Below are 23,483 nucleotides of genomic sequence, written 5' to 3' on the forward strand. Positions count from 1 at the left end.
GAGTCCATCAATCACATTAAGGACCTACAGAATTCTGTGGCAAGGTATGGAATGCTTTCCAAAAGACTTAAAGCTGTTATTGCAGTGGAAGGTGGCTATACCAAATAGTATGTGTGGGAGTTGAATACTTATACAAGCAACAAATGTCCGTGTTTTTTTTATTATCCAAAATTAAACCAATCTCTCAATACTTGTTTTTGATTGTCAGTGTTTTAAAATAAAATATAAATGTAAATGTACAATCTGTTATTCAGTAGTATGAAAGATCTGGTCAGGGGTGTTACATACGTATGCAGGGCACTGAATAAACATTTTCGTTTGCATACATCCCCATTCTGTGCGACCACAATCGCAAAAAACGTGAACCATTCCACTTCGTTAACTCAGTTGCACACTTACATATGCAAATCAGTCAGTCACACACTTAAAAGAGTATTTGGAAAAAAACATGCAAACTCAAAAAACTAAATTAGTGGTGTCATGTGGGTTATAACAGCAGGGGTACCAAACTGTCTGCTGATTTTTTTTTCTGCATTGTGGTTTGTCTGTCAGCACTCTATATTTTCCATCTGTTATACCTCTCTTCCTCTCTATAGTATTCCTTTGGTTCTCTGTGCTATCAGGTTAGCTGAAGGTGATCTAAATTATTGGGCCAATTACTGAAAGGTCGCTGGTTTTAAAATCTGCTTCTACAAGGGTGAAACATCTGTAGTTGTACGCTTGAGCAAGGTATCCAACCTTAGATGAACTGACAAAGCCTTTGCTAAATGTCAATGTTAAATTTGTGTCTAAAGTGAATCCATGGATAATTTTACTGTCTGGGCGTTCCTGCTGCTTCTCATGCAAATGCAAGAGATTCAAAACAAATGTTTAATTAGTAGTTTGTTTTAGAATTCAGCTGAAGACTGAACAGTCAGAAGCGGAAGTGGAGGATGGTGGAGAGAGAGAGGCAGGGAGAGAGGGTGAGACCAGTAAACTTTTTAAGATGTGTTAATACGTTTTTCTCTCATGCGAGGTGGTGTGGAAGTATTCAATGCTTTAGCTTGAGACTGTCTGGGTGCTTTGCCTGTTTGTCTGTTTTTACCAACCTATTCTGAACCAAAGCTCTACATAACTTCCTGACATTACATGAAAATATGAAACATGAGGAAAAGTAAGCCTGACGATGGTTTTGTATGCTTATGTATATGCTTTAGGGTTACACTTAGTTTTACGTGTTACAGTTGATTTAGGAAAAAAAGTTAGGTTATTGAGGTTAAGATGTGAAGTTCGGATAAATCGTTTTTTGAGAAATAAAAGGTTTTTAGTCCTGGAATGAGGTGAAAACATGGTATGTGTGTATGTGTATGGATTTGTGTTTGTATGTCTTACTGGGGACACATCACAACAGAGGTTTAGGTTAAAACCATTCATGTTTGTATTAGAATTAGGGGTTCAGGTTTAATTTAGGACTTGGAATCAGGGAAAATATAATTTTAAATGGAAATCATTTTTGTGGTCCGCAGAAAGATTTTCAAACATAAAATCCATCCCTCCAGAATTCTGTGATCTGTAAATTCTATGCAAAATCAAGCATTCCTACATGTTACGGCAGATTGAAATAAAGGCACTTTAATTCAGATATATCAAAGACAATCTATGCTAAATTCTGGTATGACTGAAAATATATAAATGCCTGGGTGGAGGTGAGTGCAGGCCCGTGTCTAAGGAACAAGGCCTGTGTGCAACCTTGGCCCAAGGTGGAGTTGCTTTGGGCCAAATACAATGCTTTGTATACTACATGGCTTATTACCGCCTGGGACGCAAATCTACTCTTGTTACATGCTGGGATAGCTAACATGTGAGCCTAACTAAGGCCTTATGTGTATGTACATTGTTCAAATATTTGCCAACCTACCATTTTTTAAGTCAACCTACCAAACAGACCACAAAGTCTCCAAAGCCCTTTTGAGGATCCATAAGGTTTGAAAAGGAGTCAAATCTGAGTTGTTCAACCCTCTTTTCTTTGTCCCCTCTGGCTTATTTGCTTCTGTGATGGAAAGACAAAACAATAAAGAATGGAGCACCGTCGTGTTAAGCAGGCGGGCACGTCTCCCTTTCTACACCCGTGAGATTCCAATCACAGTCTGTTGAAACCCACCCCTCACCTTGCTGCCAAAACCCATTTGTTCTCTGCTAGTTTACTGAGATTGAGCTTGATTAAATGCACACGCCCAACAAGCTGGCTGGACAAATGCCTTATCTCTTTCAGTATTAGGACATGGGGAATAAACCAATGGCACTAGCACTGCATAGCAACCCATGTAGTTGTATTCAGCAAAACTACAGCGTGAGCAGGGCTTTAGTCCGACCCTGCACAAATGGGCTTAAATCCACTAATCAACAAGCTTTGGTTAACTCGGGCAGGTGTGCGGCGCTCACTGTCTTCATTATTTAAATGGTTACTACACTATCAATAGTTTCCATTTCCACTTATGTAGATAAGATTGGTTGCTCCCAATCCAATGTTATTATCCAATAGAAATAGAAAGGAAAACTGGGAAGAATGAGTTATTGGATTGGAGGCCTGGCCTGGTTGTAGATGGACAGACACCATCCCTCTGTTTCAGCAGAGGAGCGACCCCCCCCCCCCCCCCCCCCACACACACACACAAAACCAGGGGTGGTCCTCCTTCAGCCTTCAGATAACCCAGTCAGGCGCGTGTGATACTGATCCGATTGGGATGACATGGCTGGAGCTCTGCCCAGTGAAACACACAACACACACAGAGCCCTTTCGGAATGGGGGGGCAGGAGAGGCACTCCACCCTTCTGCACTGCCAAAGAATGGATGAAAGCTTGTTAAAAGTTTCGCAGTGGGGCCCTGTTTCCACAAGGATTTTCACTTCTGAAACTGTTTTTTTTTTTTACACTTACATGTGATCACTTCATAATTGGCTTCATGTGATTATGTTTCTTGAAATGATAATAAGATCTTATGAGATCCAGTGTGTTCAAATGAAAACGTGGAACACACTTTTTTTTTTGGTGAGGAGGAGCTTTGTAATGAGCCCTGTCTTAAGCCTTTGGCTGTTCAGTAATAAAAGTCAGTGTCAAAGGCTCCTTACTTGTTTCCTTTAAACCACAGGCGCCCCCTCACACATCTTTGATGTCAGGAGGTAAATTTAGAGTGCTGTTCGTGCACAACCAAAGTCTCTTGTCTACCACACACAGCTCTGATGTGTGTTTCAGCAGCAGCGACTTCAAATGAAGACACCATTTAGTCGCGGCTTCATTCTGATGCAGCGTGACGTGAGAGACTTTTTTTCCCCCTCATTGGTCATCATTCCAGACAAGCTCAGCTCAGTCTTTCAGTGTGTCTGAGCTAATCTGCTTTAATTAATTATGTCTTACACACACTCTCCATAGGTCGTCTTCTCCGGTGCCCAGAGTTGTCTGCCGGGCTGAAAAACACGGTATTGCCCTTGTTAGCGGGTAGCTGCCCTAGCGGGAGACACTCTAGGGGTTTCAGTTCAGGGTTTCTGGGAAAACTAAATTCTTTGGTGATGAGGCACACTGGGAGATTTGTAACGTGAGGCTGTTCCACATCACGCATCACCAGTGACTCCCTTGTGACACACATCCTTGCACTTTATGCGCTGGCACACACCAAGACTGTGGCCCTCCCAACTCACCGGATGGCTTTACTGCTAATTCTGCTAAGAATTCCGACATGACGAGCTTATGGCAGGCTACAGAGGAAGTGTAAATAATAAACTATTTCCAAATCTGTCACGATTCTTTAATTGGACCGAACCTGGTGCCATTTTAGTTTTTCCATTCACAGTTTGTGCCTGATTGATCTCTCAAATATCCCTTGTGAGACCTTGGTAATCAACCTGAATAAATGTAAGCCCTAATGTAAACTGATTAGGCATACACTGTTAAAAACATCTCCCTCTCTCTCTCTTTCTGTGCTCTCATTCTCTCTCAGTCTCGGTATCTCTGTTTCTCTTTCTGCCACTGTATATCTGTATCTTTCTGTCTCTGTAACTCTCTCTCTCAGACCTTGACTGACAAGGCTACTGCGTGACTGGCCTGCATCAGCCATACCGCTCTTATTTGAAGTGATTTGGCCGAGCTCTGTCACGACATCCGCTACTCATATTTGTAACACAGAGCAGTGATGTGCAAGACCAGCGTCACGCCACCGGTTTTCAAGACCAGCGTCGCGCCACCGGTTTTCAAGACCAGCGTCACGCCACCAGTTTTCAAGCAAATCAATTCTACACACACACACACACGCTCATATTTATAGCCCTGTAATAAGACACATACTTGGCAAAAAACAGAGACAGAAAATGTACACCATTCAAGGATTTTAGTCAATTTGTTATCATCCAAGGTGGGAGTATAAAAGTTAGAAATATTTTTGTGTATTGCACTAAATTCCATTAAAAAATCTCACAAACATTAGTGGCAAATTTATTTTTAAAAGAGAGTGTGCTCATTTGTCTCACCACTGAGCTTACTTCTCTCTGTTATGCAGTACATCACATTCTGCGGCTTCACTTTGTAGAGAATGAATGCGTGAGCAGGCTAAGCCAGTAGGCCATGGCATCTAAGATACCCTCTAATTTCAGAGGAATACTTCTAGACATCCTCTGTCCTACCCTCCCTTCCTTTTCTAAAATGAGGAGAGCTCATAACAATGCTGTGTGGCCCTGCATCCTGAAGAACGTGCCTGAAGAACTTGGTTTCAGTGATCCAACGTTTGTCCGCATACTGACGAGTTTTCATGGTTAAGGTCAGACTGTTTAAGGAAAAGTTAAGGGTTAAAACAAAAACAATTCAATCTTCCAGGTTAGATTAAGGTCAAGGTTTACATTTATAAGAATATAAGAATATATAAGAATATGAATGAGGATGGGATTGAACTGGGGATATTGGGATTGAACTGGGGATATTTATAGCCAGTTGACGATGGTGACAGCCCTCACCATTGTCACTATTTACTATAATTAAAGGCATTTCCTGATTTCCCAGGGACCTAGACAAATGTTAAACACATCCGCGTCAGGTTGAGTATCACAACCCACTGTCTGTAATGTGTTTTATTAAGAAACAGACAGAGGTGGAAATAGAAGAGATAGAAAGAGTGAGTGTGTGTGTGAGAGGAAGATGAGGTGAATACATTAAATCCCTCCTTTCACAAAACAGATAAGGTAAGAGTGGAAAAGTCCAGGTTTTAAAAGGCAAAGAGGTCAGGGAAATGTTTTTGCTGCCAAGTTAGATTGATTGACATTACCAAGCTCACATCACATGCACTGGGCTTACACAGAAGGCAGTGCTCGCATGCAGACAGCTGCAGAGGACCATTCTGTGTTTGCTGAAATCACAGATGGACAGAGCCAGATAGACCACCAGATGTTTAAGTCTGAAACATCGGGTCATTATTTCAACTCCCCTCAGGGAGATGAAGCCAAGTGACCAGGCAGTAGCCTATAGAGGAAAATGAATCTGGGACAACATTCTGCTGATTTTCTCATATATTAAACATATATTAAACTCTACAGTTTTATGTTCCCAAAAGTAAAACGTTTTTTTATGTTAACATTTGACAATGTACTGTATATGGCCAATATACCATTGCTAAGGACTTTGATGCGCCCAATGTCATTAATTTCAATGAATGCCGTCCACATCGGAATGAAATTGCAAAGCCTGTTAGCAGTTAAAGTCTTTATTATGAAAATGTACATGTATTTCATCACTCTTAATATTACACAATCTATCAAAAAAAAATAAACACCTAGAAAATAAGCAAAATATTTGAATTGAGGAAAAAAGAGCATGAATTAAGCAAAATGTTCTTCCAGTGGGTTGAGAATATTTTACTTGTAACAATAGACATAATTCACATATAATTCAGGTAAAATGACAAATCTAAACAAGGCTGATACTCCTGAGTTGAGAATTAAAAAATCTTACTGTCTAACTTTAATAATCAATGAGTCTGAATTAGACTATCCAGTTTGTTTTCGAAATTTTCTGTGTTGTTTCAAGTACAATGTTATTACCCGTTTAGCAATTTTGCTTGCTTGAGTCAAGCGTTGTTTTATTTGAAGTTTTTTAAATAACTTTTGAGGATTATTTTTTTGCAGTGTTTCTCTGAAAAGAAACATGTTCTTCTTCCTGCCATATAGATGTTCTCAATAGAAGTATGTCAGTAGACAAATGAAATATTTTTTATTAGATTAGTGGTGAGGCCAATACTGTTTTCATATAACATTTGTATTTTATTGTAGACAATTGACCTGTAGTCTTGCTGTGCTTTTGGAATGTTTAAACATTTCTATATGCTTCATGAATGCACTCAAACATTTGAACAATAAATTATTGAAAAATGTATCCCTCCAAATAAAAATGTTATACTTTAAGGATATAGGTAGCTTGGGGGGTCAAACAGGGGGCATCATGAAAGGTCTGTCAACCTGTCAAGCGGTCTGTTAAGTGTAATAGTAATTTTAAAATGTTATTCCAAAGCCAAATATACAAACCCCCTTTCTCTCTCTCGGACAAAAACAGACCGAAACACACCTCAATATCTGACACACAAGCACACAAACAGCAGGATTCTCTATTTACATTATACACTCACACACAAAGCATAGCGTGCTGGAAACAGACTGAATGAAAAAGAGCCAAGCTTTAAAGTCCCCCAGGCACTGTGCCCTAAATCACTACTGGCTGCACCTTCCAAATTAGCTTAATTTGCCGTGGCTATGTAGATCAGAACAGCACAATTTAACACATTTTGAATATAGCCTTTTACCGTGTGAGGCTATGTTCAAATACGATTGAAGATTAAGTTATTATCCTAGTATTCTGTCCCAATGCATGATGCTTAAGCGATAGTTCTTAATTTATCATAATTAATATTATGGTGTTGTAATTATTTAATTACATTGTTTGTTATTTTTGAGAATGGACTGAGTGCGTTTGTGAGTGAGTGAACCAAACGAAAACATAAAGAAAGACAGAATAATGCCAGTGGAGAGAGGATTGGATTCTATTCTATTCCCTGTGGATTCCCTCCCTCCCTTTCATCGCGTGCGTCTTCGGTTTAATGGGTCCAGAGGCACGAAAGGTCGCGCGCTTCGAGGATTTTCTCTGTCTGAAACCATCCTTCGCGCAGTTTTATCGGATAAAGCGACACGAAGGTAGACTTGCCTGGTAGCAAAAGGGGAGTGGTAAAAAGCACATCACAGATACAGAGCATATAGCTCTTTCACTGACTGAACTCAGCAGAGTGCATTATGACTAAACAGGGTCTGAGATAATGAAATTAGAACAATGATAACAGACAGAAAACCAAAGTCTATAACAGACAGAAAACCATCTAAATATATGTACAAAGTGTGCATTGTCTTAAGTTTAAATGACTACCCCAGTAATATCGTGGAAAATAATGGTGAGAAATGTTCAACGCGACTGACTGGAAGTTCTAGATTATTTCTGGGGCGTTGATTTAAAAGCATAGACAAACCAGTGTGCAAAGCGAACCACAAGCTTTGGTGATCTTGTTGTGAAGCGTGTTGTCTGCCGTCTGCCTGCACGACATCAAGGGTGTTTTTCCTTTAGGCAAGTCTGTGGCAAACAAACGTTTTGCAACTGAAACTATACTTTTTTCCTGGACCTCCGCGTTTTGTTCTGTTTGCTCCAGTTTTAAAATGATGTGTTCAACATGATTAACAACATCCTTGTCAGGCTACAGACGTGAGATCTTGACTTCATGGCTCTGCGTGTTCTGCGTAAAAAACCGGCGCGGTATCCATAGTGACTGTGAAAGCTTGGGTCTTTTACTGCCCTAGCACGCAGGTGGAAAAGAGCTGAGAACAGCTAGCAAATTGCTTTGATTTCGGTCTTGTTTCAAGAACATTAACGTAATGGGTAGGTAAAGGATTATTGTGTTTCTAATTGCTGATATTGATTGTTCGATCAATTATAAATCCAAATGAAATAGCATTGTGTGAAAGAGCATAGACGAATGTGTGTTGGGGGAGGGGGGCGTGTAAATGACGGTAGCTTAAGTTAATAGATTGTCTCCTACAAAAACAACGTTTGAAAAAGTACGAATGGCAGTTTGTCAAAATGCCATGCAGTGATGCTCCCACACGGTGTGATAGACACAATTCAGCTCAAAAGTTTACCTACTACTGAACCTGGTTCTCCGAGCGCGTATTTCATTATGGGGAATTGTTTCAGTCCCCTTAAGGAAAAAAACGATAATTAATTTATTTCAGTTTAGGGGTTAGGCTAAAGTAGCAGTTACAATTGGGATTAATGGTTAGCATTTACAGTGACGTTTAGGTTTAGGGAAATACGAATTTTACACGGGAGAAAATGTTGGGGTTCTCACACAAGAGGGTAGAAAACATGAATATGTGTGTGTGTGTGTGTGTGTTAGAGAGAGACTGCTTGCATTTCTCTCACGCTTGTGTTCATGCGGAAATAGAGGAATTCCCGAACAGCTTGCCACTCACATTAGAACGATTAATGGTTCAATCAAGTCTGGCCAAAATGTTACAGAGGATCTGTGGTCACGCAAAAAAGGTTCTCAGGTCTGAATCAGTCTGACAGGGTGCCTCATTTCGGGAAGCGTGACTCATTTATCTTCTCTTGTGTAAGCATATAAATGAGGACCTACATCTCCTACTGTGTTCCAGGCCAGGGAGGCGGGCGAGACTACATAGAGGGTCTCTGTGTTTGGCTATCTCGTCTGTGTGTGTGTGTGACCTGCACACCCGCGTGCCCTTTCACTCCAGTTCCTCTTGATAGTCTGTGAGGGCATATGTCTCTCAACAGACAGGGGTGACTGCCTGAGCCTCCTGCTTTGTGTTTCCCAACTAATGGCCAAAGTTTGGATTTGGGAAGAGGAACATGATCCTCATTCACTGAACGTAGCAAATGTAAATGAAATGCCTGATTGGAGTTTCCGTATCCGGATTTGGATGATATCGAATCACTGAATGTGGGGAAAATGTGTTTTTCTTCTGCCAACACTGTTATTGGTGGCTGACTTTATCAGTCCATAAAAAGGCAGTACAGCTAGCCTTGTGTCCTGTCCTCAGATGACTTTTGTTTGCCTGTGTGAGAGTCCCCTCGGTGCCGGCCTATAGATTAAACCCTAAGAAATCAATCTATTAAAGTTCAAAGTGCCACATTTCAACGTGGCACGGAAAAATGGGTTTAATACGGTCAGCATCGCACCACCGGGTTTAACCTCACAGCTCCAGCATTCACCACTTTCATCTTGTGTATTTCCTACATCGTTTGTTACCTAGCTGTGAGATCCAGGGCTCCCTAGCGAGAGACTCCCAGTGGGACTCCCTGTGTTAACGTGAAGGTCAAATAAAGGCCACAACATACTGGGGCCCACTGAGAGTCTCATTGGTTGTAGAATGACAAAGAGCCTAATTAACAGCGGATGCTGTGCTGCGGAGGACATTACAGATCTAATATCACCTTGCCCTTCCGGCGGGACTTCCACCTTTCCGTCATTCAACTGCCTTTCTGTCATTCAACTGCCTTTCTGTCATTCAACTGCCTTTCTGTCATTCAACTGCCTTTCTGTCATTCAGCTGCCTTTCTGTCATTCAACTGCCTTTCTGTCATTCAACTGCCTTTCTGTCATTCAACTGCCTTTCTGTCATTCAACTGCCTTTCTGTCATTCAGCTGCCTTTCTGTCATTCAGCTGCCTTTCTGTCATTCAACTGCCTTTCTGTCATTCAACTGCCTTTCTGTCATTCAACTGCCTTTCTGTCATTCAACTGCCTTTCTGTCATTCAGCTGCCTTTCTGTCATTCAACTGCCTTTCTTTCATTCAACTGCCTTTCTGTCATTCAACTGCCTTTCTGTCATTCAGCTGCCTTTCTGTCATTCAGCTGCCTTTCTGTCATTCAACTGCCTTTCTGTCATTCAACTGCCTTTCTGTCATTCAGCTGCCTTTCTGTCATTCAGCTGCCTTTCTGTCATTCAACTGCCTTTCTGTCATTCAACTGCCTTTCTGTCATTCAGCTGCCTTTCTGTCATTCAGCTGCCTTTCTGTCATTCAACTGCCTTTCTGTCATTCAACTGCCTTTCTGTCATTCAGCTGCCTTTCTGTCATTCAACTGCCTTTCTGTCTGAGCCTTGCATGTTGATGTATTTGGCTCCGTATCGCAGGGGAAAAGGAGAGTGAGGCTGCAGACAGAGAGGAGAACAGGATGGTCCCGCTTCATGCTCCCTTCTACCGTCTTCCAGAAGAAATACAACAGGTATTTTACACTGCGCCAGTTTCACAGCCCTTTTATTGCAGGCTCGTAGCATCACACACCCATGTACACACATGTACACACACACACATTTGGTCACATTCCCTTCCTTCTGGAGTGATTCCCATTGTTAACACTGTCCACTTCACAGCCCTGTGTACCCTGTGCTCTTTTTCTGTGTGTGTGTGTCTCGCTCTCTTTGTGTGTGTGTGTATGTGTGTGTGTCACACTCTCTTTGTGTGTGTGTGTGTGTATGTGTGTGTGTGTATGTGTGTGTGCGTGCAGCGCTCTCTTTGTGTCTCTGGCTCACTGGTAATTTCCGGATGTTCTCAGAGAGAGAGGTAGCTGTGAACAACAATGGACCCCCACCAGGGTGTGAGAACAGCCATTTCGTGCCCACTGATAGCTAACCCCCCAGCCCTCACCACACAAAGAAGAGGCTCTGGTAAACTGAGTTATCCGGTTTTAATCGTGCAATTTTATGGCCGAGTTCCACCTCTCTCTCTGTACCCTCCGTCTTTCGTTCTTTCTCTGTCTCTGTGCACTCAGTCCCTCCCTTATTTTTCTGTCTCTTTCTGTCTCTTTCTTCGTTATTCTCTGTTCTCTGTCCTTCTCTGTCTTTTTTACTCTCTGTTTCTCTCTCTATCTCTCTCTCTGTATGTACCCCCCTCATCCACACACTCAGATTTCAATCAGCTTGTAAAATACTGGATATTCTAGGCTTAGACTCCTGTGGAGACCCCTTCAGGTTCATTTGTTTGAGAGAGAGACGAAAAAGGAAAAACAGCCAAACAACAAAAGCTGAACTGACAACATTGGGAATAAATGTAGTGATAATAAGACGTGAAACAACATGCCCATTTAAGTGCTGTTAAGCCTGGGGACGTGGGGGGATGCACAGCAGTTTAATGGCTGTCTGCAGGGAGAGAGACTGCTGCACGGCACACTGCTCTGAAATCACTACGGCTCGAAGATCTGCTCTGAGCTTATGGTGGCTTCACTTCCGGAAATCCCATTTTCTTTCTCAAAGTGATAGGCCGATCTATTCGGGATGCCTATTTATTAGATTTTTTTTCTCATTTGAAATGACACGGCTGCTTTGAAAGGAATCAGGATCACCTTTAAGCAAATGATCTAATGGCATTGCTAATCGCCTTGTTGCATGCTGTTCATTAAACCATTTGTGGGGCTGTTATAAACTTTGATAAATCCCAGATGGCTCCTGTTGTAAAATGGAACTTGTTCTGTTGCAGTGTAGTACTTTACTTTTTGTTCAGTTTTGGACAGCAGCAGTCTGTCAAATAATCCCTGTGACAATAGATCTTCATCTCAGACACTCACTCACACATATACTTATCTATTGAGGCCTGCTACAGTTTTCCAGTTGTAGTAGTTTGGAGCAGGATGAACGGAGCAGAGAAGTCTTCTTACACTGGGTTGCTTCATACTGCAGGCGTTAATCAGATCTAACAAGACTTCACCATATCTGTGACAGCAATATTTTTTAATATGCTCCATTGCTGTAAGCTGTTTAATTACGAGACCAGTGTTTGAATCCTGCTTCTGGATTAGCCCAGGTTCCCAGAGAGTGCATAGCAATTGCCCAGCCCTGCCCGGGTTTGGTGTTTAGTAATAAAATATGGTTGCCTCGCTGCACTCTATTCAGTCCTCGTAACCTGTGAGCTCAATCAGTAGAAGTAGGCCCAATCCCAATGTCCCCCCTAAACCCTAAGCCCTGAACCCTCACAGACTTAACTGACATCACCTGGTAAGTGATTGAGTGCAAGAGGCTGCAAGGGCTCTAAATGCTATTAATAGTAATGGGACAGCACTTTGCGACTTTATCATGTTACCTTGACGACGCTGAAACATGTTGCACACTATGTGGGTATGGGAGTTTTTATTTTAGGTTTTTTACTTTCTTCGCGGCCAAGGCACTTAATAGACCAACTGCCTGATGTATGTCTTGCAGGCTCTTGCCCTACAGAGTGGACAAGAGGTAATTGTCAATAACAATCTATATTTGTCAATAATCAGTGTACTATGTTTGGTCAAAACAGCATTGTTGAGAAAAAACTAAAATAAGTAGTTGAATATACTAGGTGTGTAATAAGGTGATTACATTCCTCTGATTTCATGTGTTCTATGTGCCATCTTAAATCCTTGTTAATGTAGTGCAGTTTACCATTCTCTTATAAAGCGGGCTTTCCAGGATTTTTCTCTCGCATGCTGCAGTGTCTACAATTATGTTGCTACACCAAAATGGGTGTTGTAATCCTATGAGCAGTGTAAATACATATTTTACTTCAGTACGCGGCTACACAAGTCATACACGCTACTGGCCCCATGTATGAACAGACATCAACATTCACCAGAGAAGCTTAAATGTTATTGACATTATAACTAGATAGATAATTGTGCTAGCTTACTGTGCTTTTTCTGAAACAAATGACTTGCAAATCTTGCTTCAAGTTGTAAACATACTGCTGCAAAATAGAAGCAATGGTTATTGGAAACCAGCATGAAGAACCTGCTATGTCATCATCATCATCATCATCTTCCGCTTATCCGGGGCCGGGTCGCGGGGGCAGCAGTCTAAGCAGGGATGCCCAGACTTCCCTCTCCCCAGACACTTCCTCCAGCTCTTCCGGGGGGACACCGAGGCGTTCCCAGGCCAGCCGGGAGACATAGTCCCTCCAGCGTGTCCTAGGTCTTCCCCGGGGTCTCCTCCCGGTGGGACGGGACCGGAACACCTTCCCAGGAAGGCGTTCCGGAGGCATCCGAAACAGATGCCCAAGCCACCTCAGCTGACCCCTCTCGATGTGGAGGAGCAGCGGCTCTACTCTGAGCTCCTCCCGGGTGACCGAGCTTCTCACCCTATCTCTAAGGGATCGCCCAGCCACCCTGCGGAGGAAGCTCATTTCGGCCGCCTGTATCCGGGATCTTGTCCTTTCGGTCATGACCCAAAGCTCATGACCATAGGTGAGAGTAGGAACGTAGATTGACCGGTAAATCGAGAGCTTCGCCTTGCGGCTCAGCTCTTTCTTCACCACGACAGACCGATACATCAACCGCATTACTGCAGAAGCTGCACCGATCCGTCTGTCAATCTCCCGTTCCTTCCTTCCCTCGCTCGTGAACAGGACCCCTAGATACTTAAACTCCTCCACTTGAGGCAGGCACTCTCCACCAACCTGAAGTGGGCAAGCCACCCTTTTCCGACTAAGGACCATGGCCTCGGATTTGGAGGTACTGATTTTCATCCCCACCGCTTCACACTCGGCTGCAAACCGTCCAAGTGCATGCTGAAGGTCCTGGCTTGAAGGGGCCAACACGACAACATCATCCGCAAAGAGCAGAGACGAAATTGTGTGGTCCCCAAACCTGAAACCCTCCGGCCCCTGGCTGCGCCTAGAAATTCTGTCCATAAAAATTACAAACAGAACCGGTGACCAAGGGCAGCCCTGCCGGAGTCCAACATGCACAGGGAACAAGTCTGACTTACTGCCGGCAATGCGGACCAAGCTCCTGCTTCGGTCGTACAGGGACCTGAAAGCCCTTAGCAAGGGACCCAGGACCCCATATTCCCGAAGCACCCTCCACAGGATGCCGCGAGGGACACAGTCGAATGCCTTCTCCAAATCCACAAAACACATGTGGATTGGTTGGGCAAACTCCCATGAACCCTCCATCACCCTGTAGAGGGTATAGAGCTGGTCCAGTGTTCCACGGCCTGGACGAAATCCGCACTGTTCCTCCTGAATCCGAGGTTCTACTATCGGCCGTATTCTCCTCTCCAGAACCCTGGCATAGACTTTCCCGGGGAGGCTGAGAAGTGTGTTCCCCCTATAGTTGGAACACACCCTCCGGTCCCCCTTCTTAAAAAGAGGGACCACCACCCCGGTCTGCCATCCCAGAGGCACTGTCCCCGACTGCCACGCGATGTTGCACAGGCGTGTCAGCCAAGACAGCCCCACAACACCCAGAGACTTGAGGTACTCAGAGCGGATCTCATCCACCCCCGGTGCCTTGCCACAGAGGAGTTTCTTAACCACCTCTGTGACTTCAGCGGGATTGAGGAGATCCTCGAAGTACTCCTTCCACCGCCCGACGACATCCCCAGTTGAGGTCAACAGCTGCCCACCTCTACTGTAAACAGCGTTGGTAGGGCACTGTTTCCCTCTCCTGAGGCGCCGGATGGTTTGCCAGAATCTCTTCGAGGCCAGCTGATAGTCCTTCTCCATGGCCTCACCGAACTCCTCCCAGGCCCGAGTTTTTGCCTCCACAACCACCCGGGCTGCAGTCCGCTTGGCCTGTCGGTACCCGTCAGCTGCCTCTGGAGTCCCACAAGCCAACCAGGCCTGATAGGACTCCTTCTTCAGCTTGACGGCATCCCTTACTTCCGGTGTCCACCACCGGGTTCGGGGATTGCCGCCTCGACAGGCACCGGAGACCTTACGGCCACAGCTCCGAGCAGCCGCTTCGACAATGGCGGTGGAGAACATGGTCCACTCGGACTCAATATCTCCAGCCTCCCTCGGGATCCAGTCGAAGCTCTGCCGGAGGTGGGAGTTAAAGATCTCTCTGACAGGAGACTCGGCCAGACGTTCCCAGCAGACCCTTACAGTACGCTTGGGCCTGCCGAGTCTGTCCAGCTTCCTCCCCCGCCATCGGATCCAACTCAGTTGACAGCTCCGCCCCTCTCTTCACCCGAGTGTCCAAGACATACGGCCGCAGGTCAGATGAAACGACAACAAAGTCGATCATCGACCTGCGGCCTAGGGTGTCCTGGTGCCACGTGCACTGATGGACACCCTTATGCTTGAACATGGTGTTCGTTATGGACAAACTGTGACTAGCACAGAAGTCCAAGAACTGAACACCGCTCGGGTTCAGATCAGGGGGGCCGTTCCTCCCAATCACGCCCCTCCAGGTGTCACTGTCGTTGCCCACGTGGGCGTTGAAGTCCCCCAGTAGAACGATAGAGTCCCCAGTCGGAGCACTTTCCAGCACCCCTCCCAGAGACTCCAAGAAGGTCGGGTACTCTGCACTGCCGTTCGGCCCGTAGGCACAAACAACAGTGAGAGACCTATCCCCAACCCGTAGGCGCAGGGAAACGACCCTCTCGTTCACCGGGGTAAACTCCAACACATGGCGGCAGAGCTGGGGAGCTATAAGCAAACCCACACCAGCCCGCCGCCTCTCACCATGGGCAACTCCAGAGTGGTGAAGAGTCCATCCTCTCTCAAGGAGTGTGGTTCCAGAGCCCAAGCCGTGCGTAGAGGTGATCCCGACTACCTCTAGTCGGAACCTCTCAACCTCACACACGATCTCAGGCACGATCTCACGATTTTTGTGGGATCAATGTGGGATGCACTTTCATTTTAATTCGTAGTAAGTTTAAATGACTGGCTCAGCTATGTTAGCTTGCTTAGCATTCATGTTTTGCTAGCAAACTTGTACTATTGCTCAGATCAAGACGAGGGCATGCCACTGCGTACGCCATGCGCTTGTTGTGCCTCTCGTCGAGCTTTGTTGTCCCAATACAATACGCTCCCATATGAGAATAGAAAAGCTACATTATTATTTCAATTTAAATGTGGTCCCAATAACATTGGTCAATATGAATAGGCCTACTGTGTCTCTTCCTTTTGAAGTTTCTCTCCACCAGCAGCAAGTTAGTTTTAGCAACAAAAGCAAGACACTCAACTGTTACCAAGAGATACACTTAGCTCGTAACTAATCAACCCATCCAGCGCTTGCTACACCAGGGGAGTAGTTAAAATAACACAATTTCTTAAAAGGCCCTTGTTTTTGTTCAGACCCGGTACAGTAGCATGTTAGTGCAGCACATGCTTCAACGTAGCTCATGGATAATTGAGAAGGACTTGAGTAAGCTAGCACATTTAGATAGCGTGTTGTGTTTTACCCTCAGGCTGCCCTGCTCTGAGGCTGGGTGTGTTGATACGCAGGGCACGGAAGGGCTGTGATGAGAGACTGAGCCAGCCCGAGGCCGGTCTTCCTGTCAGGGTCACAGACAGGCTAGGTGTCAGTGATCACATTGATTGTGGCGTACATTGCTCACTATAGCCATAATGCAACATATGCTTTTGTGTATTCATCCAGATCCAACAGACTGCACGTTACCAGATTGTAACAGACTGTACATATGTTATCCATACTCAGTGGTGTTCCTACTTTTTTTTGCGACGCTACCCCACCCTTTAATTAATGTAATAAAATCGAGGTCCACATTTAAAAGAAATCTTGAGCTAAAACGGTCTAGCATGATATGAACCCCAACCCTATTTTTCTCCTGTCATTCCGTGCATCTGTCTTCTCCCTCCCTTTTTCCCTACCTCCCTCCCTCAATCCATTTTTCATGTGAGCGTGGCAAACTCTTCCAGGGAGACGAGAGAGACACACAGGAGGTCCCACTGAGCAACAACATGGTGCCTGCCTTTCCTCCCTCCCTCCCTCCATCCCCGGCTCCCTCCCTCCCTCCATCCCCGGCTCCCTCTCTCCCTCCATCCCTGGCTCCCTCTCTCCCTCCATCCCTTCCTCCCTCTCTCCCTCCATCCCCGGCTCCCTCTCTCCCTCCATCCCCAGCTCCCTCTCTCCCTCCATCCCTGGCTCCCTCTCTCCCTCCATCCCTTCCTCCCTCTCTCCCTCTATCCCCAGCTCCCTCTCTCCCTCCATCCCTGGCTCCCTCTTTCCCTCCATCCCCGGCTCCCTCTCTCCCTCCATCCCCGGCTCCCTCTCTCCCTCCATCCCTGGCTCCCTCTCTCCCTCCATCCCTGGCTCCCTCTCTCCCTCCATCCCTGGCTCCCTCTCTCCCTCCATCCCCAGCTCCCTCTCTCCCTCCATCCCTGGCTCCCTCTCTCCCTCCATCCCCGGCTCCCTCACTCCCTCCATCCCTGGCTCCCTCTCTCGCTAAATAATGGATAGTTTAAAACCAGACACACTCCTCGTTTTTCCTTTTTTGTACTTCAGGAGGTCGCTGGAATAATAGTGGTGCACGTGTTGTGTGTTCACTCTAATTAGAGTAACCTGTGTCTCTTTGTTTCTTTCTCTCTCTCTCTCTTACTCCCCTTTTCTCCTTTTCTTTCTCTCTTTGTAGGTGAGGTCACTGTAAAAGACAGATACGGTCACTGTCAGTAGCTGCTGTCTGTGTTTCAGTAGCCGCTGTCTTTTAGTCTGTTGCCTCAGTGTTGCAGTCTGTAGCCACTGTCTTTCAGTGCGTACCCACTGTCTTTCAGTGCGTACCCACTGTCTTTCAGTGCGTAGCCACTGTCTTACCATCTATAGTTGCTGTTTTTCAGTCTGTAGCCGCTCTTACAGTCTGTAGCCGTTGCCAGTCTGTAGCTTGGGGGGGGGCGCATGCAGCCAAAGTAGAATTTCCCCCCTACTTTTGCCCTTTCCCCACTCCCACGCAACTAGGCAGCAAAATAGGCAGGGAAACAGGGTTATCCAGCCAGGCGTCAAACATTCAAACCCCCCCCCCCCATCGTTTGTCATTACACCTCTCCAGTTCCCTATCTCACTCTCCACCTGACTTCTTCCTCTGTATTCTAACCCCCCACCCCATGCCCTGTGCCGTGCCCCCTCTATGCACCCCTATGTCCTCGTCACCTCTTCACGTTCAGCTGTGCCCCCCCCCCGATGCCTAGTCCTGTATATTACCACCACCCCCGTTTCCCCTCCTGCTCTTCCAGTTTGCTGTGTGCCCTCTCGTCCTGCTTGTCATCCCCCCTTCGCCTTTTTTCTCGTGAGATGTGTGGCGCCGTGGGGTCCAGATGAGAGGAATCTCTGTGTTGGCTCATGCTACACTGAGCACGGGGGGGGTGGTCTTTATATGTCCGTGAAAAATCTACAAAGCTGCAGTCACGAATCGGCATCTCGCTCAGACGCACGCAAACATGCATGCATACTTTGGCACGCAGCCTCGAAAATGTAATTTGGGGAAATAAGAAGAATAAAGGAAAAATCGAATAACTGCTTAATCCCTTCTTAAGTGCTTGTGTGATCTGTTGTATCCGGATTCACAGTGGGAGATTGGAGGGAAAAAAATGGAAGCGAGAGAAGGGTGAAAGATGCATTTATCTCAAGTACTTTGTTACAAGTAAATAATTTAAAGATAAAAAAATGTAACATGTTGAAAACAAAATACTATTCTGAATGTTTATTATGTTCTTGAGTTCAATCCTCATTGCATTAAAATTCTCATTAACCGTTGTACTCGCTATGACTACAGCATGTTGTTGTGTTTTTGTTGCTATATTTGTTTTTATATGTGCTCTAGTGACAGTGGCTCAGACTGCTGGACCACTAAAGTCCACTGTCTTTGTGTATCTGCCACAGTTGAATTCACTGCTTAGTAAAGACCACAATGTAAATGACAATTCCAAAGCACACTGGGTATTATTATTGACCTTGTTTTGGTGACAAGTCTCATAATAATAATCCCCAGGATGCTTTGCGAGTGTTGATTTTCACATTTACCTTTGGGTCATTTAGCAGGTGCTCTCATCACACCATAGCGCCGTCACACTTCTGATACCGTGAGTGAAAAGAGAAGTGTAGAAATTGTTAATCACAGTAAAACCAGCTGATTAAAACCGCAAAGAAAAATGTAATGAGTGTATCTCTGTAATCCTTCGGGCAGCTGATAACCCTCAAATGCCTGTGACCCTGCATGGAATCTCTAACTACACTTAAATGTTCAGTCATCCGGGGGGGGGGGGGTTAACGCTGGGGGGCGTTGAGTTGGTGGAGTGCCGGGTTTGGAATGTTAGGAGGGTGCAGCGGTAAGGAGGGCCGGGTCTCCGTGGGTCAGTGTTAGCCAGGGCTTAACCTCTGAAGGATTGTTTGGGTGCCACGGAGAGGACATCTATTCATTAAGGGGGGTCAGGTTGGAGAGAGCTGGCACGGGATGTGTGGGGGCAGATTTGGGGTATAGGCCTGTGTGCGTGTGAGGGAGAAAGGGTGCGTGTGTGTCAGTGACCCATTTCTGCCAGTGGGATTTGAGGAGACAGACGGGTCGGGGCAGCTGGGTAGAGACCAGGGTGCTCTAGGTGCTTTGTCTCTCAAGTGCTTTGGTCTCCGCCCCCTGTGCATGAGACCACGGACACACACACACACACAAACACAAAGGTTTCCTGTAAATGAATCATGGACCTTATCCTGACAGGAGGCACCATCAGCTAGAAACCCCCTTCCCTTTTCTCTTCAACAGCGGTTGTAGTATTAAACAGATTAGCATTCAAGAATTGGCTTTAAAGAATTCATTGTGTTGGAGGGAAGCTCCCGTCTTTACCAAAACACTTGTGTTAGACGAGGTGTGATAGCCCACTCGTTGTGCACTGGGATCTCAGTGGCAGAAACAGTAGAGATACAGAGGCCTGGAGTGATATCTGATCAAATTTGGGATTTCATAGTCATGCGCAACACCATTAACTGGATATTAGGCTGCTAACTAGCAGTGTGTGCTTACACTGACAGTAGCTCTGTGGACTGCATGTTAGGTTATAAATAAAGTGAGTTACTCAAGGGTGACGGTGGTATGGGGGTTGTGGTGCCTCAATGATTCTAAGACCCGTTTGAGCTTGTCACTTGTTCTTTGCAATTGGTAAAAAGAGTCTCTCTGCACTTTTAGTGATCATTGAAAAGCGTTATAACATTTTGGGACGTGGTGGCTTCACAGCTTTTTTTGTTCATGCAAGATTGTCATTCCAGTGGATCTAGTGTGTTGTGTAATGCAGTTTTATGTTTCATAGATGACTGGGGCCAGAGACCTTGTCTTCTGAAAGTATGGCTTTGTGTCAATTGAGAATGACTAAATCCGTCAGCGGGTCTTAGTTATCTCCTCAGGGACTCCAGCTGTTCTAGAGATAGCTAACATGATTCAAAATGATGGTACCCATGGTGTTTTTACTATTTTAACAGTAAAATATGGCTGCCCAGATTGGAAAACCCTGGATAGTTCATCTAAAAGTTGTACAACATACCTTTTGAGATAAAAAAGGGTGCCCTATAGACCGATTTTTGTAAACATTCCATGAAGAACCGTAAAGGGCTCTATGGCTCCAAAAAGCAGAAACATTCTTTGGTTGTTTGGCTACCCAAACTCCTTGCTTCAGCCAAACACTAAGCCACACCCATATACTTTTGTTTCTTTTTTGCAAGGAGTCTGGATCTGAATACCTCTCTGAGGACTGCTTGTTTGTAAATATCTACTATTTAATTGATACCAGAAACTGATGGATTCCCTCTGACTGGTCCCATAATCTTGTGACTTCCATCTGATTGGTCCCAGAAACATATGCATTCCATCTGATTAGTCCCAGAAATTGATTGGTTGCCTCTGATTGGTTGCAGAAATTGATGGGTTCCATCTGATTAATCCCAGAAACTGATCTGTACTCTCTGATTGGTCCCATAAACCGATGGGTTCCCTCTGATTGGTCCCAGAAACCTTTGAGTTAGGCATTGAGCAAAAGCATACATAGGTAAAACAACATAAAGACAATGTAATTGGCTTCAAAAACCCATAGCTGAAGACTGATTTTGATAGGTCCTGGCTTAACGTTTTCAGACACATGCCATTTTATTCATTCTAACGGACAATGTGCAGCCTTTTGCAGGTTCAAAGGTAATATGATAGACAGATGTTCAATGGGGTTCAAATCCTGACTTCAGCAGGGCCATTCAAGGACATTAACAGATTTTGCCAAAGCCACTCAAGCATTGTTTTGGCTATGTTCTTTAAGTCATTGTCATGCTGAAAGATGAGTGTTCGTCTCTGTCTGAGGACTTATGAGCTCTGGAAAATGTTTACTTCAAGCACATTTGTCTGTATTTGCTCGATTAATTCTCCATGTCCCTGCCATTGGGAAGCGTCCCCATAGCATGATGCTCCCACCACTGAGTTTCACTGTAGGGATGGTATTAGCCAGGTGATAAGCATTACCTTGTTTTCACCAGACATTGTGTGTGGCATACAGGCCTAATAGTTTGATTTGGGTCAAATCTGACCGCAGCATCGTTTTCTTCACGCAGTCAAGGGTCTTTTGGCAAACACCAACCGGTATCTCATGTTTTTTACTCACAAGTGGCTTCTGTCTAGCTTCTACCAAAAAGGTCTGCTTTATATAGTGCTCCAGATATCGTTGTCCAAGATGCCTAGAGAGAGTTCCTTGAACTTCATGGCCTGACATGCATCGTGAAATGTTGGACCTTATATAGACAGGTGTGTGCATTTCTATATATCCAATCAACTGAATTTGCCACAGATGGACTCCAAGACTGTTCTAGAGACATCTCAAGGATGATTCAAGGACACAGGATGCATGTGAGATCAAATTTATAGTGTAATGGAAAAGGGTCTGAATATTTCTCTAAGATATATCTTGTTGTTTTTAAGCATTCATTATTTGGCAAACATTTCGTAAAAAGTGCTTTTGTTATATTTTGGGATATTGTGTGTAGATTGATGGCAAACAATCTGGAGGGGTTGGAATTCTTTCTGAAGGAACTGTATATAGTGAAACATTAACTATTATTCACATTGAATACAGTAAAATGTATAACATCAAACAAAGGAATGGACTCATAATATAGGGGACATGGAGAGCTAAACATGCAAGAATGTGTAGGCTAGCCATATAGAATGTGTAGGCTAGCCATATAGAATGTGAAGGCTAGCCATATAGAATGTGTAGGCTAGCCATATAGAATGTGTAGGCTAGCCATATAAAATGTGTAGGCTAGCCATATAGAATGTGTAGGCTAGCCATATAAAATGTGTAGGCTAGCCATATAAAATGTGTAGGCTAGCCATATAAAATGTGTAGGCTAGCCATATAAAGGACAGGCATGGACAATTTGCTCTGTAGGGAGCTTGAGAAACACCCACTCTCACTGGCTGTTGGCATTTCAGAACGAACCGCAGAGTCTCTTTCTTTGGTCTCTCTCTGTCTGTCTGTCTAACGGTCTTTGTTTGGTTTGTTCTCCTATTTTATTTATTCCTTCATTCTTCCTCTCCCTCGCGTGATTCTAATTTGTTTTGGCCAGGGGAAAGGGTTTGTGTGTGTGAGTGTGTGTGAGAGTGTGAGTGTGTGTGTGAGTGAGGCGGATCAGTGCCAAAGGCTAAGGGTCTTCCCACAGGGGCCAGCTTTATCACGGGATCACCAGACACACTGGTGGAAGACACCATCCCCAGGGCCTCTGTGTGTGTACTATGTATATAAGTATTATATTTTTCGGGACAAAAAATAGCAACAGGGAAAATAACACAAGGAAAATATCACCTTCTGGGTGATCACCACATTTTGCCAGGTGCCATGAGAGAAGGAGTTATTTTAGGGCTTAATTTAGAGTTAAAGTTAGGATTTGGGTTCGAGTTGGATTTAGTTAGGGGTTGCTGCTAAGATTTAGAGTTAGAGTCAGGGTTAAAGTTATGTTAGGTGTCAGGAAAACCTTTTTAAAATGTTTTTAATGGGAATATTTTTTTGGGTCCCCACAAAGATGGTAAAGCAAATGCGGCATTTTGTGTGTTGGGGGGGGGGGGGTCAGCGTGAGTGGTTGTGGAAGAAAACAAGAGAGCGTTATACAAAGGCCTAGGCTGACCTGAGGGCTTGACCCTGTTTCAACCATGGCCTGACTGAACACCCCGCCTGCCCCCTCAGACACGCACACAAACACACACGGACAGGCTCACATGGAGATACTCACATTGACTGGCTTTCACATACACACCCACACACACATACAAATGTACACACCCAGACGATCCCGTCTGCACTCCACAATCCCCTCTCTCTCTCTGAGCCTCCAGGAAGCATGTGGACATTTGCACGAAATCAAAAATCCCAAAACCCCACTCATGCGATTATGCACGCACACATTAACACACACTCTCTCTTTCTCTTATACATGAAGACACAAAAACACACACAGATTTTAGGTTGAACTATCTCTGTTCAGACTTCAAACTTGTTTGATATTAGGAATTCCATTTTACCAAAACCCGTAGCTTAACCTTGAACCTGACTCTGACCGTAACCCTAAACCTAAGCCCTAGGCAGAAAATAGCACTTTTTTCCTTAAATTTACCTTTTAATTATCCTTGTGGTTATTTGCTGGACAGACTGGGTCATAGACATCAGACAGGGCTGCTATATCTGATT

General features: G+C 44.8%; 1 protein-coding gene across 1 annotated transcript in view; it reads left to right on the top strand.

Annotated features, from left to right (window-relative positions):
* The first annotated feature begins 7,870 nt into the window (after positions 1-7,870).
* lekr1 (leucine, glutamate and lysine rich 1) overlaps positions 7,871-23,483 on the top strand; it is a 114,500-nt gene continuing 98,887 nt past the window's right edge. The window contains exons 1-2 of the mRNA XM_013131369.4: positions 7,871-7,932; positions 10,208-10,299. Of these exons, the coding sequence (XP_012986823.3) occupies positions 7,929-7,932; positions 10,208-10,299 (96 nt within the window). The 5' untranslated portion in view covers positions 7,871-7,928. The remainder of the gene's footprint in view (positions 7,933-10,207; positions 10,300-23,483) is intronic.

Source organism: Esox lucius, chromosome 1 (genome assembly GCF_011004845.1).
Source record: "Esox lucius isolate fEsoLuc1 chromosome 1, fEsoLuc1.pri, whole genome shotgun sequence".
Classification (NCBI taxonomy): Eukaryota; Metazoa; Chordata; class Actinopteri; order Esociformes; family Esocidae; genus Esox; species Esox lucius.